At 35.3% G+C, this 22190-nt stretch overlaps 2 protein-coding genes across 6 annotated transcripts in view; one reads left to right on the top strand and one right to left on the bottom strand.

The window, feature by feature from the left end:
* The window catches only part of FAM227B (family with sequence similarity 227 member B), a 209825-nt gene that overhangs the window by 43515 nt on the left and 144120 nt on the right, over positions 1-22190 (bottom strand). Inside the window, exon 12 of one of the 5 annotated variants that reach the window (XM_070423257.1) lies at positions 19283-19369. The exons of the other annotated variants lie outside the window; for them this stretch is intronic. Within the exon in view, the coding sequence (XP_070279358.1) occupies positions 19365-19369 (5 nt within the window). The 3' untranslated portion in view covers positions 19283-19364. Of the gene's footprint in view, positions 1-19282; positions 19370-22190 lie in introns of those variants that run through there. 5 annotated transcript variants of the gene reach the window in all.
* The window catches only part of FGF7 (fibroblast growth factor 7), a 64330-nt gene continuing 61956 nt past the window's right edge, over positions 19817-22190 (top strand). Inside the window, exons 1-2 of the mRNA XM_070423285.1 lie at positions 19817-20100; positions 20692-21240. Coding sequence (XP_070279386.1) covers positions 20955-21240 — 286 coding nt within the window. The 5' untranslated portion in view covers positions 19817-20100; positions 20692-20954. The remainder of the gene's footprint in view (positions 20101-20691; positions 21241-22190) is intronic.

The following is a 22190-nucleotide window of genomic DNA, read 5'->3' as shown; positions in this document are numbered from 1 at the left end:
TAAATAAAATCAGGACTAAAACAACAAAAGTAACAACTGACACTAAAGAAACACAAAAGATTGTATGAAAATATTATGAACAACTATATACCAACAAAAAGGACAATCTGGATAAAATGGACAGATTCCTAGAAACCTATAATCTCCTAAAACTAAATCATGATGAAACATAAATAAGCCAGTCAGAGAAAGATAAGTATCACATGATCTCAGTCATATGTAGAATCTAATGAACAAAATGAACTTAGGAACAAAATCGATTCAGAGACTAGCAGAGGTGGGCAAACTTTTTGACTCGAGGGCCACAATGGGTTCTTAAACTGGACCGGAGGGCCGGAACAAAAGCATGGATGGAGTGTTTGTGTGAACTAATATAAATTCAAAGTAAACATCATTACATAAAAGGGTACAGTCTTTTTTTTTTTTAGTTTTATTCATTTCAAATGGGCCGGATCCAGCCCGCGGGCCGTAGTTTGCCCACGGCTGGACTAGAACCATGAACAGACTGATGAATTTCAGAGAGAAGGTGGGCAGTGGGGGTGGGGGTGGGGGGGTGGGGGGGGTGGGGGAGGAGGTTTAGGAGGAAGAGATTAACCGGAGAATTTATATGCATATACGCATAGCCCATGGATACTGACAATAGTGTGTGGAAGGCTTGGGAGGGGCTGGTGAAGGGAAGAGAGGGTCAATGGGAGGAAAAAACAACCAAAAAAACCCAAAGGGGACATCTGTAACACTTTCAACAATAAAGATTAAAAAAAAAATACTGACACTTGAAACAAATAAACAAACAAAAAATAAGAAATACAAAGTCTGAAAAGACTGATTACAATTAGTGAAATTGAAGCAGTAATCAATAATCTTCCCCAAAAAACAAAAGTCCAAACTAATACCTGTCTTCAAATTATTCCAAAAAGTTGAAGAGAAGGAAAGACTTCCAAGCTCATTTTATGATGCCAGCATTATCTTAATTTCAAAACCAGATGAGGATACTACAAAAAAAGAAAATTATAGGCCAATATCCCTGATGAATATAGCTGCTAAAATCTTCAACAAAATATTAATAAATTGGATTCAACAATACATTTAAAAATCATATATCATGACCAAGTAGGATTTATGCAAAGTTGGTCCAATATTTGCAAAGCAACTAATGTGCTACTCCACATTAAAAAATCATATTCATATCAATAGATGTAGATAAAGCTTTTGATAAAACACAGCACCCATTCATGATAAAAACTTTCGGCAAAATGGGAATAGAAGGAACATATTTCAACATAATATAGGGCATATATGACAAATGCACAATTAACATCGTAATCAATGGGAAAAAACTAAAAGCATTTTTCTTAAGATCAGGAATAAGACAGATTTGTCTGCTTTCACCACTATTACTCGACATAGCACTAGAAATCCTAGCTACAGCAATCAGACAAGAAAAAGAAATAAAAGGCAACAAAATTGGAAAGGAAGAAGTAAAACAGCTATTATTTGCAGATGACATTATACTGTATATGGAAAACCCTAGAGTTCACCCAAAACTACTAGAACTGATAAGTAAATTCAGTGAAGTAGTAGGATACAAAATAAATATCCAGCAATTGGCTGCATTTTTTATACCAATAATGAACTATCAGAAAGTGAAACTAGGAAAACAATCTCATTTACAAATGCATAAAAATATACCTAGGAATAAATTTAACCAAGGAAATGAAAGACCTGTTCTCAGGAAATTATAAAACACTGAAGAAAGAAATTGAAGATTCAGATAAATGGAAGCATATACTCTGCTCATGGATAAGAACAATTAACATTGTTAAAATGTCCATACTACCTGAAGTAATCTATAGATTCAATGCAATTCCTATCAAGATACCAATGGCATATTTCACAAAACCAGAACAAATAATTCAAAATTTTATCTGGAACTACAGGAAAACATGAATAGCCACAGAAATCTTTATGAAACAAGAACAAAGTTGGAGGAATCATAACACCTGATATCAAAATATACTACAAAGTCATAGTGAAAACAGCATGATCCTGGCATGAAAATAGACATACAGATCAATGCAACAGAATAGAGAGCCCATAAATAAACTCATGGCTTTATGGTCACTTAATATTTGACAGAGGTGGCAAGAACATACAATGCAGTAAAGACAGTGTATTCAATAAATGGTGTTGGGAAAATTGGACAGATACATGAAAAAAAACTGAAACTAGACCAACTTCTTACACCATACACAGGAATAAATTCAAACTGGATTAAAAACTTAAATGTAAGACTTGAAACCATAAAAGTCCTAGAAGAAAACATAGGCAGTAAAATCTCAGACATTTCTCATAGCAATATTTTTTTTTCGATATAACTCCTTGGTCAAGGGAAACAAAAGAAAAAATAAACAAATAGGACTACATTAATCTAAAAAGTTTTTTTTGCACAGAAAAGAAAACCATCAGCAAAATGAAAAGACAACCTACTGAATGGGAGAACATACTTGCCAATGATAAATCTGATAAGGGGTTAATATCTAAAATTTATAAAGAACTTATACAACTCAGCACCAAAAACAAACAATGTAATTAAAAAATGGGCAAAAGACCTTAAAAGACATTTCTCCAAAGAGGACATAAAAACAGCCAATAGACATATGAAAAGATGCTCAATGTCACTAATCATCAATGAGATATCACCTCACACCTGTCAGAATGGCTATCATCAATAAATCAACAAACAAGTGTTGATGGGGATGTGGAGAAAAGGGAACCCTAGTGCATTGTTGGTGGGAATGCAGGCTGATGCAGCCACTGTGGAAAACTGTATGAGTTTCTTCAAAAATTAAAAATGGAATTGCCTTATAACTCTGAATCAATTTCTGGGAAGCTATCCAAAGAAACCTAAAACATTAATTTGAAAGAATATTTGCACCCCTATTATTTTTTTATTTTTTTTTATTTTTTGTCATTTCAAGAGGTTTATTAGATACCAAAGTCTTTCCATTTAGTTGTGCTAATTTACACTCCACACAGCAATAGTGAGTGTCTCAATGGCTTCATATAGCTTCTTTTTTCTCTCTCTCTCTCTCTTTTTTTTTATTGCTTAAAGTATTACAAAGAGTATTACATATGTCTCCTTTTTTTTCCCCCCCGCCCTTGACAATCCCCCAGCCTCCCCTACCTCCCAGTGTCTTATGTCCATTGGTTATGCTCATATGCATGCATACAAGTCCTTCGGTTGATCTCTTACCCCCTCCCTCCTACCCCCCAACCCTCCCCGGCCTTCCCGCTGCAGTTTGACAATCTGTGTGAGGCAGCTCTGCCTCTGTATCTATTATTGTTCAAAAGTTTATAATGGTCTCTATTATCCATGAGTGAGTGAGATCATGTGGTATTTTTCCTTCATTGACTGGCTTATTTCACTTAGCATAATGCTCTCCAGCTCCATCCATGCCGTTGCAAATGGTAAGAGTCCCTTCTTTTTTACAGCAGCATAGTATTCCATCATGTAGATGTACCACAGTGTTCTAATCCATTCATCTACTGATGGGCACTTAGGCTGTTTCCAGATCTTAGCTATGGTGAATTGTGCTGCTATGAACATAGGAGCACCCCTATTATTAATTGCAGCATTATTTACAATTTCTGTTAAACCTAATTGCACATTAAACTCTACAAATAAAAGTCTGGAGAAGTTTAATTGTGAAAATTATTTTTTAAATTATATTTAAAAATAATTTATATTTAAAATAATTGTTTCTTTCTATTATTTTGGTTTGCTTCTTTGGGGCCTTCAATGTTGTAGAGTTTCTTTGACTGTCTTAACTATCATTTAAAACTTTTTCTTGATATCCATTTTACTCATATTCCCCCTTCAAAAAATTTTACTATCTTTTAATTAGTGTCTTATTCACTGTTGGGCTCCTTCCAATGTCACCTTGATGTCTGTTGATGGCTTTCTTTCTCACATCTTTTCAATCTCTACACTAAGCTTTTGCCTTTATGCTTGTGCTTTTCATTCATAAAAGTGTATCATTAAGTTTTACAATGTGTGGCAAATTTCTAGTTATAATTTTCTTCTACTCCATGATATCAATTTTCTGGAGAATGTCCTTCATCTGCCACTTGTTTTCCCTGTTCCTTCCCTCCTCCCTCATTTTTTTCTCATTTTGGGAAGTCCTCTGACCTGTTTTGTGATATTGAATTTTGTTTATCTTCTACTTTCACCATTGGAAGTGGAATTGCAAAGGAATTTGTGCTGTTTATTTTCCTTGTTTTTGGATGCTTTCCATGAAGAGAAGGGAAATGCTGACTTGATGCTGCCATCTTCAAACTAGAAGTCATTCAGCAAGTTCTCCAACTTTTTGTCTTGAAAAATTTGAAACTTAAGATATACAAAACTCTCACAATAGAATATCTCTATGACTTTTATTTAGATCCACCGGTTTTCAACCTTTTGCCACATTTGCTTTCTCTGCATTTCTTTTGTTAAATCGTTTTGAAAATAAGTTTTAGACTCTGCTAGCATTAAAAAATGAAGCAAATGAAAGGCATTTCAATATCTATGATCATTACTACTTATGTCTATGCATAGTCTATGCTCTTCAGATACAGACTCTGTCCCAAGGATTCCAGTGCAAGCAGGTTATTGGGAGTTGCAAGGAACATGGCTAGGAGAGGGAAGAAAAGGTAGTCAATGAAAGATGCACTATAATCCTAGAGAAACTCTGGGGAAAAAGTGTAAAACACATGCATCAGAATTATCCCAGCCAAGGAGAGGGGTGGGGGAGTTCTGGCATTTATTAACTCTCTCTCTTCAATCATTGGTTAGGCAATTTCCCTCAAGGGGTATTAATTCTAGTCCTCCATGTGTGGGCAAAGCAAGTTCTGGCAACCCTTCAACCAAGACACAGTTGATGGCTGATGGAAGGCAGGCTGATATGTAGGGAACACCAATAATTTTTTAACAGCAAATTTAACACATTTGAACAAGAAATTAGAAATAAAACTGTTACAGGGGTGGGCAAACTTTTTGACTCGAGGGCCACAATGGGTTCTTAAACTGGACCGGAGGGCCGGAACAAAAGCATGGATGGAGTGTTTATATGAACTAATATAAATTCAAAGTAAACATCATTACATAAAAGGGTACGGTCTTTTTTTTTTTTTTTTTAGTTTTATTCATTTCAAATGGGCTGGATCCAGCCCGCGGGCCGTAGTTTGCCCACGGCTGGTTTAAAACAATGTACTTTATAAAATTATTAAAATAAAAAGACATGTAACAGGCAAAGAAAATCTTGGTAGGAGCAATTATTAGATTGAGATTAGCTATCATCTTTAGTTCTACAGGTGTTATCATATAATTTTTTTTCACTTATTATATTGACTAAAACCTAAAGTAATAAAGTTGAATGAAGCAGTGACTCTCTTTTTAGTGTACCACATTAAATCTGATGTTCTGCAGGTGTGTTGTGTTGCCTATATCAAATAAATGAAGTTTTCCTATAAGTCTCAACAAACTAAATTTATTTCATTTTTTATTAAGAATGAATATTAAATCATGTTAAATATTATATTTTTTGGTATCTAGTAAGATGATCAGATTGTGTCATTTAATTTTAGATGTTTTTTTTTTACAAACAGCATATTGCTAAGTTTTAATTTCTGTATGTGTATGTTTAATTTTAACCATTTTTAGGGTTTTTAAAAAATATATATTTCTTTATTGGTTTCAGAGAGGAAGGGAGGAGAGAGAGATAGAAACATCAATGATGAGAGAGAATCATTGATCGGCTGCCTCCTGCACACCCCGACTGGGGATTGAGCCCGCAACCTAGGCATGTGCCCTTGGCCAGAATTGAACCTGGGACCCTTCAGTCTGCAGGCCGATGCTCTATCCACTGAACCAAGCTGGCTACGGCTAGGGTTTGTTTTTTAATATGAAAAGTTAACATTCTTATTTCTTACTAGAGGCCCGGTGTACAGATTTGTGCACATTGAAAGGAAATTATTTAGAAGGTTGCTGGTGGGGCAGGACTGGGTGAGATGGGCTGGACACGCCCTGGAGTCAACCTCCCTCGATACCTCTCTGGCTGGCTGCACCTGGGGCAGTGCCAGGGCTCAAAGGGTGTCTGCCGAGTGAGAGGGGTTCCTCTGGCAGGTTGGGTTCCTAGGCCTGGCCTGCAGGGATTGGGCTGAAACCAGCTCTCCAACATTTCCTGAGGGGTCCCAGAGTGGGAGAGGGCACTCTGCAAAGTTCCTGTAGCTTGGCAGCTCCTGCGTTGAGCATCTGCTCCCTGATGATCATTGCTCAGTCATAGCTACTGGCTGGTTGGCTGGTTGCTTAGGCTTTTATATATATAGATGATGACTAATCTGTTTGAAATTATTTTTTCCATCAAAACTTTTTGGTCTTTTCTATTTTCCTTTTAAAAAAAATCCTAACCCAAGGATATGTCTTTATTGATTTTTAGAGAGAGAGGGGGAGAGAGAGACATCAATGTGAGAAAGAAACATTAATTGCTTGCCTTCTGTATGTGCTACAACCAGGTATTGAACACACAAACTAGATATACACCCTGACTGGGAATCAAATCACAATTTTTTTATTTTATTTTTAAAATATTTTTATTGATCTCAGAGAGGAAGGGAGAGGGAGAGAGAGATAGAAACATCAATGATGAGAGAGAATCATTAATCGGCTTCCTCCGCATGGACCCCACTGGGGATTGAGCCCGAAACCGGGCATGTGCCCTTGACCAGAATCGAACCCAGTACCCTTCAGTCCGCAGGGTGATGGTCTATTCACTGAGCCAAACCAGCTAGTGCTAAATCACAACCTTTTGGTGTATGGGACAACGCTCCACCTGACTGAACCACCCAGCTACTAAAAAGCCAACTATTTTACTTTCTAATTAGATTGCTTCCTAATTACTCTTTTTGTCATCTACTTTGGAAGTTATGAATTCCATTTCTATTCTTCTAGGGGTTAATCTAAAATATTTAGCTAATTTTTATCAACATCTAGAATATATCAATATATCTATTTTCCCCCCAAATAAAGTAATAATCTCAAATAACTTATTTTTCATCTGCCTAAACTTCTTCCCAACATCTTCAATGTTGTAATAATTTGGGATTTTAGTTCAAGATTGTTTTAAAATTTTTTAAGATTGAGACTTAAATATATATTTAACCAGTTTTTTTGTCTTCATTATTCACTACCATTAGCACTATTTTTTTTCCATTAGCACTAATTTATGTGTGTATCTGTGCATGTAATTATTTATTTATGAGGCATAATTTACATAATCTACTTTTTTATTCTTTTTGGTGCACAGTTCTATGAATTCTGACAAAAGCATATGGTGGTGTAACCACTCCACAATCAATATATAGAACAGCTTTATCACCCAAATAATCCTTTTGTGCCCTTTGTAGTTAGCACTTGCCCCAGGCCCCGGTAACCACAGATTTGTTTACTGTACCTATAGTTTTGTCTTTTCTATGTATGTAGCCTTTTGGGTATGGCTTCTTTCACTTAGCATAATGATTAGAGATTCATACATATGTTCTACATATCAGTAATTGGGTCTTGTTTTCGTTGAGTAGTATTTCATCATTGATTTTTTTCTATCCCATATTTCCTCTTAGAAAATTTTTGTTTTGCTGCCATAATTCTTTTTTTCAAAGGGTCTATAGCCAATTGACCTTTGAAGTTCTTGTTTGTGTGAAGATACTTTTATTTAAACTTGTGAGTGAATGATAGTTTGACTGGTACATATTTTGGGTTAATGCAATTTTGCTCAGACCTTTGTAGATATTTCGGCATTTTCTTCTAGCACCAAGTGCTCCCTAATGAGATATCTGATGACAGTTCCATTCTAGTCCCTTTATAAGCAATCTGTAAAACTTTAATTTTTAAACTTTCAGAATTTTAATTGTTTGAGTTTACTAGTAGAGGTTTCACCAAGATGTGGGTCTTTACTCGTTCTACTTGGCCCTTGGTGGGTCATTTCAATCTTAAGGCTTGGATTTTTATTCAACTTGTTAAGTGTTCTTTGCTCTCTCTCTTTCCCTCATATTTTCTTCTGGAACGCCTTTTGCAATGAAGAATGAACTATCTGAATTAATCTTCTATAGCATTTAACATTTTTCTATATTCGGTCTCTGTACTTTTGTTCTACTTTTGAGTGCTGTGATATTCCAAATCATTAATTTGTCCTTTAGCTATGTTCAGTCTATTACCTAACCATTCTGCTAAGTTACTTACTCAGGCAACATATTTTTTATTTCTAAGAACTATTTGAATTACTTTTTTCTGCACCATTTCCTGTGACTGTGGTTTTTTACAATGCAACATAATTTCAAATAGGCTCCTGGGGGTAGCTCTCATTTTTTTTTAAATGGGGGTGGGTTATTATCATGGCATTTAGCACCACAAATCAGTCTGACTCATAGGAGGCATTCAGTGGTATTTGGTGAATGAGTATAAAAATTCTAGTTAGACTTTGAAATAAACGTTTTGCATTTGCTGGATTATCTTTTCCTCATGGGTCAATTTTCTGGTGCCTTCACCTTGATCCTGCTCATGTTTTCTCCAAATGTTTGTCATTTTCGGTTCATATATATGAATTCAGGATTAGTATTACTATTATAGGTAACTGAAATGAATTTCTTCTGGAGCTGGGGAGGTCTTTTGTTCTCAGCAAGTTTCTCTCCAGAATTGGAGGGCTTTCTGGTATATTTTCTGCATGTGAACCAGCTCTATCAACCTGCATACTTCACTCTAAGGTGCTGCATACTGAGAAGTGAGGGAGGTTAGGGACACCCTCATTATGAAAATATATCCATTATTGAAGACAATAGTGATTAAGAGCTGAGGCTCCATATTAACTGTTCCAATTTATTACAAACTTTATTACACCTTGGAAAAGTTACTTAAGCTCTTTTATGCCTTCTTTCTTCATCTAGAAAGTGAGGATAAAAGAATAGCTATCCATTAATTACTTGCTAGCTCTTACTAAGCTTTTAATGAAATGATATATATTAAATACATATAAAATTTAGAATAGTTTAAATTGTCATTATAATTTTCCTCTTGGACAGGACTATCGCCTCTAATTTTTCTGCAGGATCTGCTGGAGAGGTCTGAAATTATCTCAAGTTTTGTTCTACTTCTGCTTCTGTTCTGGCAAATCATTCCTAAAACTAGTTTCATCATTTGCAAAATGAGGATACAATAGTACCAACTTAATTAGAATATGTCATAATTTTATAAAACACTTAGAAAATTGCCTAGCATGTACCACTATGTAAGTATTTGATAAATTAGTCGCTTTCTGTTTCTTATTATATTCATCTATGCCTTTTCTGTTTATGAGGCTCATCCAGGCTCTAAACATTACTTTGCTCTTGGTTTCTTTTAACCTTCCCTGCCCATAGGAGGTTCCCACTCAGTCTCACCTACAGTGCTGCCACTATAATTAGCTAATCATCTTCCTCTTTGAAAGCTCAATTCAGAGCCTTTGAATCACCCTATTTATTTTTGGCATCCAGTCTCCAGCCATTTAGTCTTCTTCAAAGAAAATACACTAGAGCAGGGGTCCTCAAACTTTTTAAACAGGGGGTCAGTTCACTGTCCCTCAGATCGTTGGAGGGCCGGACTATAGTTTAAAAAAAAACTAGTCGGCTGCTAAGCAACAGGCAGCGGCGGCAAAAACAACTGGCGGGCCGAATAAATGTGTTCGGGGGGCCGCATGTGGCCCACAGGCCGTAGTTTGAGGACCCCTGCACTAGAGTATGCATTATTGAGCCCCGACTCTGAGGCACTTACCAGCAGGAGTTCTCTTATTTTATTCTTACAACAACCTATAAGGTAGATAGGTATCATTAATTTTTTTTTTTTACATATGACAGACTCAAAGATGTGAAGTAATCTGCCTACACACAATTATTAAGGATAACAGTAATTCAAATCCAGGTTTGTCTGACTGCAAATATACCATCTGAATGCTGAAAACTCTTCCCAGGTCATTGTTCCATATTATATCTAAACACTATATCCTCTCCTACAGTCCACAGCTTTTGTAAGGAGTTGTCAGTAATCTCTTAATATGTATTTGCTGTTTTTTAGTGGCTCCAATTTTTTTTGTCTTTGTTTTTCAGTACATAGGTTTTGCTAGCTTCTTAATGTCCTAACACTTTGCAGATGTCATTTCACGTGTGAACTCTGAAAAATGAATTGCTAATGAGAATAGTGAATCATTTTCTACTTTTAGTTTCCAAGATTTCTCTTTCTGAAAACATAGGTTTCCAAATTTCAATTTGCTTTAACTGATTACTCAGACATAAACTTTATCTAAAAAAAAAAGCCTGCCAAGTTAGACTACATGAGTAGCTCTTTTAAAATCCTATATAATAAAAGCCTAAAATGCTAAGTATCTGGTCAGTCATTCAACCAATGAAAGCGTAATATGCTAATGATATGCTAAGGCTGCTCAACTGCTCACTATCATGTGCACTGACCACCAGGGGGCAGAGGCTCCGACCGGCAGGTTAGCTTGTTGCTGGGGTCGGCGGATTGGGACTGAATGAGACAGGCTGGACATGCCCTGGAGCCCTCCCGCAGTCCCTCCCTGGCTGGCCAACCTCCCACGTCCCTCTCTGGCCCCGATTGTGCATCGGTGGGGTTCCTCGGCCTGGCCTGCGTCCTCTTGCAATCCAGGACCCCTCAGGGGATGTTGGAGAGCCAGTTTCGGCCTGATCCCACAGGCCAGGCCAAGGGGCCCCACTGGTGCACAAATTCATGCAGCAGGCCTCAAGTTATTGAATAAGCCCTCGCTGGTTTGGCTCAGTGGATAGAGCCTCAGCCTGCGGACTGAGGGCCCCAGGTTTGATTCTAGTCAAGGGCACATGCCCAGGTTGCAGGCTTGATCCCCAGTGGGGGGTGTGCAGGAGGCAGCCGATCAATGATTCTCTCTCATCATTGGTGTTTCTATCTCCCTCTCCCTCTCATTTCTGCTCTGAAATCAATAAAAATATATATATTTTTAAAATTATTGAATAAAAGTTTAAAATTACTAGAGGTTGCATCATTATGGGTTATTGAGAATTGTTTGTCTTCTATAATATGAAGTTATTCTCAGAGGAATACTGATTAGAATAGAAACCAGATGTGTTTTTTAAGACTAGACTGAAAAAAAGATAAACAAGTAGAAAATTAATATAAATATGACCTAAGGCAGTTTCTAGAAACTTGAAGCATGGGGATGACAGAAAAAGCATGTGTGCATGTGCATATGTGTGTGAATGTATGTGGTGGGAGGGGGTTAAAAACAAAGTAGAGGAGAAAAGGGGATGCAGGATCAATAGAATAAGATAAGAACATTTTCAGAATTCAAGACCAAACAAAACCACTTCCTAAATATTTGTAAGTATTTGGTGTCACCACGGAATTAGCATAATTAATTTTACCTGTAAACCAAGAAAGTAAGGAACAGGGACAAGATAGTCTCTCAGTACTTATTAGATGGGCAACATTGTTAAAAGAAAAAAAAATCCCCTTTTAAATGTAAAATATGACATGTTCTGGGTGTGGTAAAATAATCCAGAAATTTTTTATTTTTCATCTCTTTTTTTCCACATAATTTGAGGGACAAAAGAACAATAATGTATTTAATGATGTTTTTGAGTTTCCTTCTTGGTTTTATATTTGATTATATTAGAAATGAAAGTATATTTCCTACCACAATATATCAACATCCTGAGTGGAATCAAATGGAATGGAAGGCATAAAGAAGGCACTCAAGGGGAAGGAGGAGTACATCATAAATAATTTAATTACCATTTTGAAATTAGTATTTAATCACTCTTTTAGTTACTAAGAACTAGAATTACTCTCTTTACTTTTATTTATCCAAGGCAAAAATAATAAAATGAATTTTTTTTAATAAACTTGCTTGTTTTAAAATATGGTAAAACTTCATTTATTTGAAGTCCCTTTTTACCATTGACATTGAGTTTGGATTGAAATTTATCTTTTGCTTTACAGATATTTTCAAGATAGTACAAATTAATAGAATAAATCGGTTGTCATGAGAGATTTAAAAACAGTTAAGAGAGAAAACAATTTTCAAACATTTTTCAGTACTTTCACATCCACATTTGCAGAGTAGCTGATAAGCTAGTTCCATATTTTTCTTATTGATTCAATTAAGCCAGAGACAGTTTGATTTATTACACATATAGCACGACATTAATAAACAGTATTTCTTTTAAAATGGACTATAATTTAGGATTTTTACTAATTCAGCAACTTTCTAAACTGGTGATACAATACTTCTATCTTCCAAGCCACTTAGGCTAGGAAATAAAAACTCTACTCATGTGCAGCCAAATCATTCTATTAGAAAGAAATCAGTCTTGTTTTATTGTTCTCTTGGCCACCATCAAAGACCGATATGATTGTCTTTTTTCCTTCCAAATTAACCAATTTTTCTTGGCATTAGATAAACAAAATTTTAGTTTTTGACATATTTTTTTGTTGTATGATCTACTATGGTATTTTATGCTGATAGGAACGACTCTACTACAACATTCCTCTATTAGCATATTTCCCTAAGGAAATATAAAATATAGAAATGACTTTCTTTTAGGTAAAATAATCAGAGAGCATACTAAGTATTGATTTCTTTGTAAAAATGCTTATATTGTTATTTAAGAGACTTTTCAGTGTCACAAGAGTTGACTGTAAAGTATTCATTCACCTATATTTTGACAACTTTGCAACCCATTTATAGCTAAAGGATCGCGGAAGATGTTGGATCCAGGGGTTTCTATATTAGAAAAAGAAGGCTAGAGTTTTATTCAGGGAATGTTACTAAGCAGAAAAATAATATGATTACAGTTGTGCTTTAGGATTATTAACCTGATAGCAGCACATAAAAAGGACTGGAGTTTAAAGAGAGGAGCTGCAGATGAGGAGATGGATTAGGAATAGAGTTGACATGAGAGATAACAGTTGACTTAGAATGTGAAGGGAAAACTTATAGGAAGAAACAGGTGTGGGAAAAGTTGTGGTGGTAGAAGTGATGATTTTTGAAATCAATTAGAGAATTAAGGAAGATTCACTATGACTGAATTAAAATTAAACATCACTGAGGAAAAATGTGAGTAATATTTTAGTTTGAAGAAAAGCCTATGGAGAAGTGTGACTGTCTTTTCTCTTACCTATGAATGATTTCATTAGCCACTGGTTTTACAGAAATCTATATTTTACCGGACCTGGCTTTTTGTGGGTGTATCTTTATACTAAAGATGTAGGACCCCATAACTTTCTTCTCCATCTTTACTATCATAACTATCCTTATTCTGCTTCCTCTCACTTTTGAAAAGTTTATCTGGTGCTGAAAAGTCATGGTTGTAAAGCTAATGAATTAAAAATTAAACCAATTTTGTTATTAACACATTGACATCCATGAAACATTAAAAAAATTTGTTGTTGCTAGTTTTATCCCTCATTTGCTGCTTTGCTATGTAGACAATGAATGTGGAACCAAAGAATGACAATTTAAAGCAAAGAATATAATAACCTTAATTATACAGGGTCTCTGTTGTTTTTCATAATATTCTCCTAGGGTAGAACCAAACTCTCTCCACTCCCATTAGAACACTTTTCAACTGTTACAGAGTGCTACTAGGCTGTCAAAACCAGTTACTCACGTGTAGCACTTAATCACAAAGAGACTTCTTTGCTAAAGTTAAGCATTAATTTAAAGGGAATCAAGGCAATAAAGAATGAATTATACATAACTTCACTATATAGTAATTTCCAAATTGAAAAAAATATTCTGATGACATCTTGCTGCAGGTCTAAAGTTGCTCAGTAATTCACTAAGTTAATAATATAATTTGAAGAACTTTAATTTTATTTTATTTTATTATTTTTTAAAAATATATTTTATTGATTTTTTACAGAGAGGAAGGGAGAGATATAGAGAGTTAGAAACATCGATGAGAGAGAAACATCGATCAGCTGCCTCCTGCACATCTCCTACTGGGGATGTGCCCACAACCAAGGTACATGCCCTTGACCGGAATCGAACCTGGGACCTTTCAGTCCGCAGGCTGACGCTCTATCCACTGAGCCAAACCGATTTCGGCAAACTTTAATTTTAGATTAGCATTTCAGAGAACTTTTTATAAATATAAAATTAAATGAAAGAAAATTTTAGAGACTCAGAGACACAAAGAGTCAATTACATTTGTAAACTGAGATATTTATATAGTTGAGTCACTGGCACACCACAATTTTGAGCATATGACTCAGACTTCGTATCTTATATACAGTTAGTTTTAAAATGTTAGGGCATAATGCCAATAGTAAGCACAAAGTTTATATAACTGAGGATTTATAGGGCCCACAGGCTTGCTCAATTACTTTTGGAATTTTACTTCAGAGTTTAAACTACTGTCTTTGACCAGGTCTGTCAGATTTGGAGTAGACCCGCCAGTACTCCAACTTCCTATTCCACTTAGAATAAACCCAAACTCCTGTTGCCATGACCTTCAAAATTCTTGATGATCTGGTCCCTGCCTGTTTTTTCAGTTGCCTTTATCTCTCACTGTTCTCCCCATTGCTCATGTACTTCATTCACATTGATCTTCTTTCAGTTCTTGGAACACACCAAGCCATTCCTTATTTAAAGTAGGTGCCTCTACCCATTTATCTTTCTATCTCCTATCTCCTTGAACACCTTCTTTGAATGCTAATATCTCCCCTACCCCAACTCCCTACTCGCATCACAGATCTATGCGTTGTTAGGAATGCATACTCTGTAAGGATAGACATCACTTCCAGAATATTCACCATTGTACTTCCAAAAGTTGAGGACGGCATATGGCACCAAGTAGATATTTGATAAATATTTGTTTAGTGGATGAATCAAGGAAGTAAGTACTATTGGTTGTATGAAATGATCCAAAGTTGAGGCTAAATTCATGGAAAGGAATTGACAGAAGGGATGAAGATAAATTTGCAGTGTGAAGACAGCTGTGGGAATGTAGTGGAAATAAACCTTGGACCACGCTCTCAAATATATAAGAAATTACATATAAATTTATGTTTATACTAGTAAATCAACCTAGCTTCAACTTTGAGAATTTCACCCCCTTCCCCACCCCCAGTTGTGGAAAACTTAACCTCAATTATTCTTGGGTTTCCTTGTCCTGCTTCAAGATGGGCCAGGGTTCAAGGGTTTGATTTAGGGCCAAGGCAAGGGCCTCAGGTTGTTGAGCCATTTGTCTGCTTTGTTTACTTCTGGGGGTGTTCACTGACTCTGCTCACGCAGTTCCTCCAGATCTGGGCTTCCTGCTGCTTCCCTATTTCTTTTGAAAATTGGGAAAGCTTTATGAGGGTTGTTTATGGGCCCATCTTTCTTGAGACATGAGGCAGTTGTTACTCTCTCAAGCTTTTCTGCTTCTGCTTTGTGCTGCAGCATAACCAGAAACATAGGAGCTTGATTCCCCAAGTAGACTTTTTTCTCTAAGTTTTGTGGTCTATGGGCTCTACCTTCCCTGAGCTGCCTATCAAACGCACTTTTATACTTCCCTTCTTTTCAGAGGACTCAGCAAAAACCCTTTGAAACAGATTTAGGCTTTACATAAACTAAGTCATGGAGTAGATATGGCTTTTTTCTCCCCCATTTTTCCTTTCCAAACACAAAGTTTGGCTATCTTTTTGAAAATATGAAGAACAGAATGAATAGGATAAATGAGCACAATTTAATATTTCCTAAGCCTATTCTGCTAATAGGAATTAAATAAGTTTGTGCCACAGTAGAGGCAAGAAGTGCAATTCTGCTCATGTCACTCTTAACACACTACAGTGGCTTCCTACTGCTGTTAGGACCAAATCAAACTCCTTGACCTAGTCCATCACACACTGCCTGCCTCTCTGGCCTCATCATGCACCACAGTCCCTCTCATTCTCTCTACTACAGCCACACCGGTTCTTCGTTGTTGAAAAAGACATGCTCACTTTCAACACATGATCTGTATATTGACAGGTACCTCATTTGGTTAACTCCAAGTCACCCATCAAATTGCAGCTCTCCTGGTATTATTGTAGGAAATGTTTCCCCACTGCCACCTATTGTAGACACTCACACCTTTCCTTTATACTACTTGTCCATCATGGTCACTTTCTCTCATAAAATGAGAAATGCAAGGGAAAACTACAATAAAATAACATTTAATCTGTCAGATTAGTGCAATTGTAAAATGAATACAACTTCCTGGAGGGTAAATTGGCAATATTTAAATATCATTTGACCCAGAGAAATTCCAGAAATGGATCCCACGGATACATTTGCAGAGTAAAAAATGACAGATTTATAAGTTTTTTCTTTGCAGCATCTTTTTTTTTGGTAATAGAGAAAGACTGGAAAAATTAAATGTTCATCACTTGTAGACTAGTAAAACATACCATGATATATCAATTCAATGGAGTACTATGCAGCTGTTAAAAAGTAAAGAAATTTCCTAAATACTGAGATGAGAAGATTATCCATTTTTACTTAGTAAAAAAAATGCAAAATGCAGAACATTGTGTATGGTATGTTGCCTTTTGTATAAAAAGAGAAAAAGTAAAGTAATATATACATATACATGTATTTAATTTATCTGCATATGCATAGGAAACTCTGGGAAGATACTCAAGAAACTAATAAAAAGGATTACCTACATTTTGGGGAAAAGATTGTGCTGGGGTTCTTGTTCCAGCATCTAGAAGGGTTCAGCAATCTGGACAAGGGCTGTGTGTAACTTAATAAAGAGTCCTGAGACGAAACATAATTTTGAAAGGCATTTGGGGGTCAGAGGAGCCTAGCTAAAGTAACTAAGATCTCCTCGTATCAGGACCCCTTGCTTTTTATTAACACAATCTGTCCTAAGGTGAGGTGGAGATATACACTTCAAAGGGTAGGGTTTTGTATACACAGTCCATTGTCAGAATGGAAGAATTTGCCTACAGCTGTTCAGGTGTTTGGCCAGTAGGAGGCAATAACATGTAGATTGAGATGACCTTAGCTGTCTGGCAGCAAGCAATCAATTTATGCATCCCTTTCAGGTTTTGGGAAATGCCATCAGCCATTCCCAGGTGATTCAGCCCTTGCTGAGTCCCCAAATTCCATCAACCTTTTGATGAAACTCTTGCAATTATGACATGCTGGAATTGGCTTCTGGCAGGATTGGAAGTAGGAGGATGAAGAATAGGATAGGATGTAAGAATAAAAGTAATGAAAATATTTAATGATGTGCTTGTGTATCAATTATATTATACATCACTATGCGTATGGCATACATTTAAAATTCATTATTGAAATGCAAAATTAATTAAACAAAAGCAATTTTTTATTATTTATCTCTCCATGAAATAGGGATATAACAAAGGTTGCTCAAGCAAAACTAGGTGGTTGGTTATTACTTTAACAACTGCCTATATTTTCATTACAGTCACTGAATTAGATTCTCGTGCTCTTTTCATATGTCATACCTCTAAATCAAACTAGACAAATGTTAGGCACTGTTTCCTTTTGAAGAACCCTAGGTGATAATCTTTACTTCCTAAGGTTATTTTAATTTTTAATTTTTAAGCATATTTATTTTTAAAGTCAATTTTTAAGAATAGATGCAAGAATCCTTTATTTTACAAATTTAAAGAAGTCTTTCCAATTAAAAACGGAGTTAACTCAATCTGGAAACAATAAATAGACATTACTTCAAAATATTTCTGTGTTTAGCCTATCACTATATGTACATTAAAACAAGAGCAATAAATATTTGTCAACATTATTACTATTAAGAATTTTAAAAACATAGAGGGTTAACCCATCTATACATAACATATGTTACTCTTGGTTTCTGGAGAATCCCTCTTGAAGTATAAGAATAATAAGGACATAAATGAGGTTCTTTATTACAGACTTGGTGCTAGTGAAGCAGGTTGTGGGCCCATCTTGAATTAATTATTCTCCATTAAGGAAATTGATAATCAAATGATTTAAATATAGTTTCTTTGTTGAGATTAATTCCTTCATTAATATTACTGGAATTATATTTTCAAATCACAGAGTACAATGGCATCTGATGAACAAAGTGCATAGATCACAATCTCATACTTATTTTGCTTCCAAATTTATAATTAACCTTATATAGCAGATTTTCAGAAGGAACCAAGCACTCTTTACCAACATACTATCCATTTCTTTTATTTAAGTCTTAAGTGATTAATTAGAAAAATTTGACTTCTAATCTGTTGGTTTCTTAATTTAAAATATGTAGGGTCAGTGTGGAACTGATTTAGAAGCTCTTGAATACCTTTACATGTGAACTGACAATAATTTTAATTTCTTTAGAGGGAATATCCAGGTCCTGGGAGTTCTAATCCTGTTCATTATTGTTGCCTATAAAACTAATGGGGGTATGATTCAGAACACAGTAGCATCACACTTCCTTCCCTTCTTCTCTTTCTTCTTTTAGAGAAATGCATGATAGGATATTTTTGCAGCAATCTAGCTTTCAACTATAGAAGGGCCCAAACTCCTCTGCCCTGATACACTTAATTTCAATATCTGGTGCTTCTACAGTAGGACCTGGGTACATTTAAACTATTCTATGCTCTTAATTCTGTTCCCTAAAAGCATATACACAAAAGGAAATCACATAATCCAATTGAAAGGACTTAGTTTCCTTATCCTATTTGGTCTACATGCACCACCTGGTGGTAAAGTAGTACATTTCAAATGCAGAGTGTGTGTGTGTGTGTGTGTGTGTGTGTGTATGCGTGTGTCTTAAAATGGGAAAGAGAATTTTAATATACATTCTTAAATATTGATTTAGATTACCAATGCAATTATTCTGTGACAAATACCTAATAAAACACCAGAAAACAATTATATATATGCTAGAACAGGAAGTAAAGGGGAGAACACTTTATGCTGGAAAGTAAAATAGCTTTCTTATTTATATTAGCTATAACTCTTATAATTCCATCTATAAATTAACATTTATTTATTGTGATAATGGTCTTATGAGGCAAGAGTCAAATACTGATAATGAATGTAAAACCATTTTCTTTATTTTTAATTTTTAAAAATCATAATTAAAAATTGTGTATCCTTTTCCTTATACAGTAGTTGAAGTTATAAGTCACAGAATTTTAAAACTATAAGGCACCATATAATCACTTAAACTAATTTTACAAATGTAGCAGCTGAGACTCGGGAATGTTAAGTGACTTGTCCAAGGTCATATTTGTAATTAGAGGCCCAGCTCAAATAAGATCCCAGGTCTTCTCATTTTCAGTCTAGAAATATAAGACATACAAATTATATGCATATACAATGGTGAAATATTTCTGTATGAAGGGATATATACCCTTGCCTCTGTAACATTGTTCTTTAGGACACAAAGATGTGAGTAAATACGGATTAGTAGTTTTATTCTAACATTCTGAGTACCAGAGAGTAATAGAAATACATGCATCATAGAGCTATGGAAAAATTTTTCTAACTATTAAAAAGTCCCTTATATATGCTCAAAGGAATATTTTTCAATTTATATACTACTGCTATGTTGTAAAGACGGTACAGAAACTTCCCTTTTCCCTTCTAACTGCTTCAGACTCGGAGAGCTGTTTCTACTAAGGAGATACCCACTTGTAGATTTAAGCATAAACCATGTTCATAGCTCCCTCTCATGACCATTGAATGAATATTATACAAGTCTCCTTTATTCTCGCTGTTGTATTCAACTAACAGCTCACTGGTTAAGTTTTAATTGCTTCCAATGAGGTCAGCAAAGGTATTTATCGAAAAGCCCTGAATAAAAGGCTCCACACACATACACACAAGCATACACGCACTCACACACACAGAGAAAATCCTCTTGCCTGTTGATTTATGGAAACAATTATGATTCTGCTGGAGAATTTCTCAGCTGAGAAGTAGTTTGTAGCTACAGTAGAGAGGCTCAAGTTGCAGAAGGCAGACAACAGACATGGAATTCTTGTGTATCCAGCTGTTATCAACAGAACAAGTAAGTTACTGTTATTTGTCTTTAAAAATAATGCTGAATGTGTTCTAGTAGTTTATCTCTTTCTCTGGTTTTAGTACTGAGGAGAAAAGTAAAGTTACCAGATTTTCAAGCCATATAATTATCTATAGTAATTTCACTGTAGAACTTACAGAAAGAGAAGGTTGAAGCTCTCCAGAGCAATTCTGACATTTAACTTGAGAAGTGTGGGCAGTTCAGGAGAAAATAACTGATGAACCAAAACGTAAAAGCATATAACAAAGAAATCTAGGGAGAGCATTTTTACTTTGTTAAGAGTACTCTTAGAACTGAATTTAAACCAATAGCTCTAATAGCATGATGTTTCTTATCAAATAGAACTGGAATGATTGGTACAATAATATTTTGCTTTATCTCTACCAAGGCATAACTTTTATAAATTTACATATAGAATGGTAAAGATGTTGACATCCTATGAAGGCTGTTTTAAATGTACCTCCACAGTATACACTGCACTGTATGTTATAATACTATTTACCCACCGAGAGTTAGACATTCAATTTTTCATCTTCCTTTCTCCTCCTGTCCCTATTCTTAATCTCTCATTGCAAACAGAAATCAAGTAGCAAACAGCGTCACAGCAACTGAGCTTCCTACAACCTGTTTTTATAAGGATATACCCGCAGAGTAAAGGAGGAATCCTGTATTGTTATCAGGAACTAGAAGGAGAAGGCTAACAAACTGGAAAGAGCAACTACTCTTTCTTAAATCAACCTGCAGTTCACAGATAGGAAGAGGTCAATGACCTAGGAGCAACAATCAACTCAAGATTTAATTTTCATTATGTTATTCATGAACACCCGGAGCACTACACTATAATGCGCAAATGGATACTGACATGGATCCTGCCAACTTTGCTCTACAGTTCCTGCTTCCACATTATCTGTCTAGTGGGCACTATATCTTTAGCTTGCAATGACATGACTCCAGAGCAAATGGCTGCAAATGTGAACTGTTCCAGCCCTGAGCGACATACAAGAAGTTATGATTACATGGAAGGAGGGGATATAAGAGTGAGAAGACTCTTCTGTCGAACACAGTGGTATCTGAGAATTGATAAACGAGGCAAAGTCAAAGGCACCCAAGAGATGAAGAACAATTACAGTAAGTAATGTCTTTTATTTATAGCACTACTAATGAACCATAACAATCTTGGGAAAGCAAGTGACGTGCTTTATGTTTCCTTTTACTTTTTGGAAAAAAATTAAACCTCATCTTTTAATTTCTCTAAATTTGGATAGCTGGACTGTGTTCCTAAAAACCTCCTGGAACAGGGCAAGTTTACTAATATAGTTGAACTGATAACACAAGTTAGTTTGAAAATATATTCTTTATATCCTAAGTTCAAAATGCTCATAAGTTAAGCAAAATATAAATGGTATTATTCACATTGAAATGTGAATGTATCTGCTAGCAAAACTCATTATGAACACTAATAGAGTACTCAGTAAATAGTCACCATAAACCACTTATTAGTTTGAGGAACAGAGAATTTATTTTTAAAAATAATTTTATTTTCTTTGAAAGGACATTTCTGTGATGCAAAATACTTAGTCTGTGTTCAAAAATGCATTTAGTGACTTGTGCAATTGTGAATTGTTATAAAACAGAAGGAAATCTGTGGTATCCTCATTTGTTCATGTCATAATGAGCTTGCATGTCATAATGTTTAATTATTTACCTAAGTAGAAAAATAGGTTCCTCCTACCATTTTATTTATATAAATCTCCTATGCCATAGTTCTATGTTACCTTAAGAGAAAGGTAAATGTGAAGGAAGAAATACAAGTGCGTTGGAAAGATGTTAATTCCATGATTTTCAACTAATAAGTCTCAATTTTCCTCAAGAATCAGTTATTCTTTTCATCTTGAAATATCAAGATTGGATTTATCATAGCATTAAATTTAATGGGATAAAATATATACCTCTCTATCTCTCTCTCTCTCTCTCTCTCTCTCTCTCTCTCTATATATATATATATATATATATATTAGAATTTAAAAGTCCCTGAGCAAAAATAAATTTTGTTTGTATTACTAGCACTTGAACAATGT

Source organism: Myotis yumanensis, unplaced genomic scaffold (assembly GCF_028538775.1).
Source record: "Myotis yumanensis isolate MYYU_CA2020_CCGP unplaced genomic scaffold, mMyoYum1.0.hap1 SCAF_1, whole genome shotgun sequence".
NCBI lineage: Eukaryota > Metazoa > Chordata > Mammalia > Chiroptera > Vespertilionidae > Myotis > Myotis yumanensis.
This window is presented reverse-complemented; position numbering and strand designations above follow the sequence as displayed.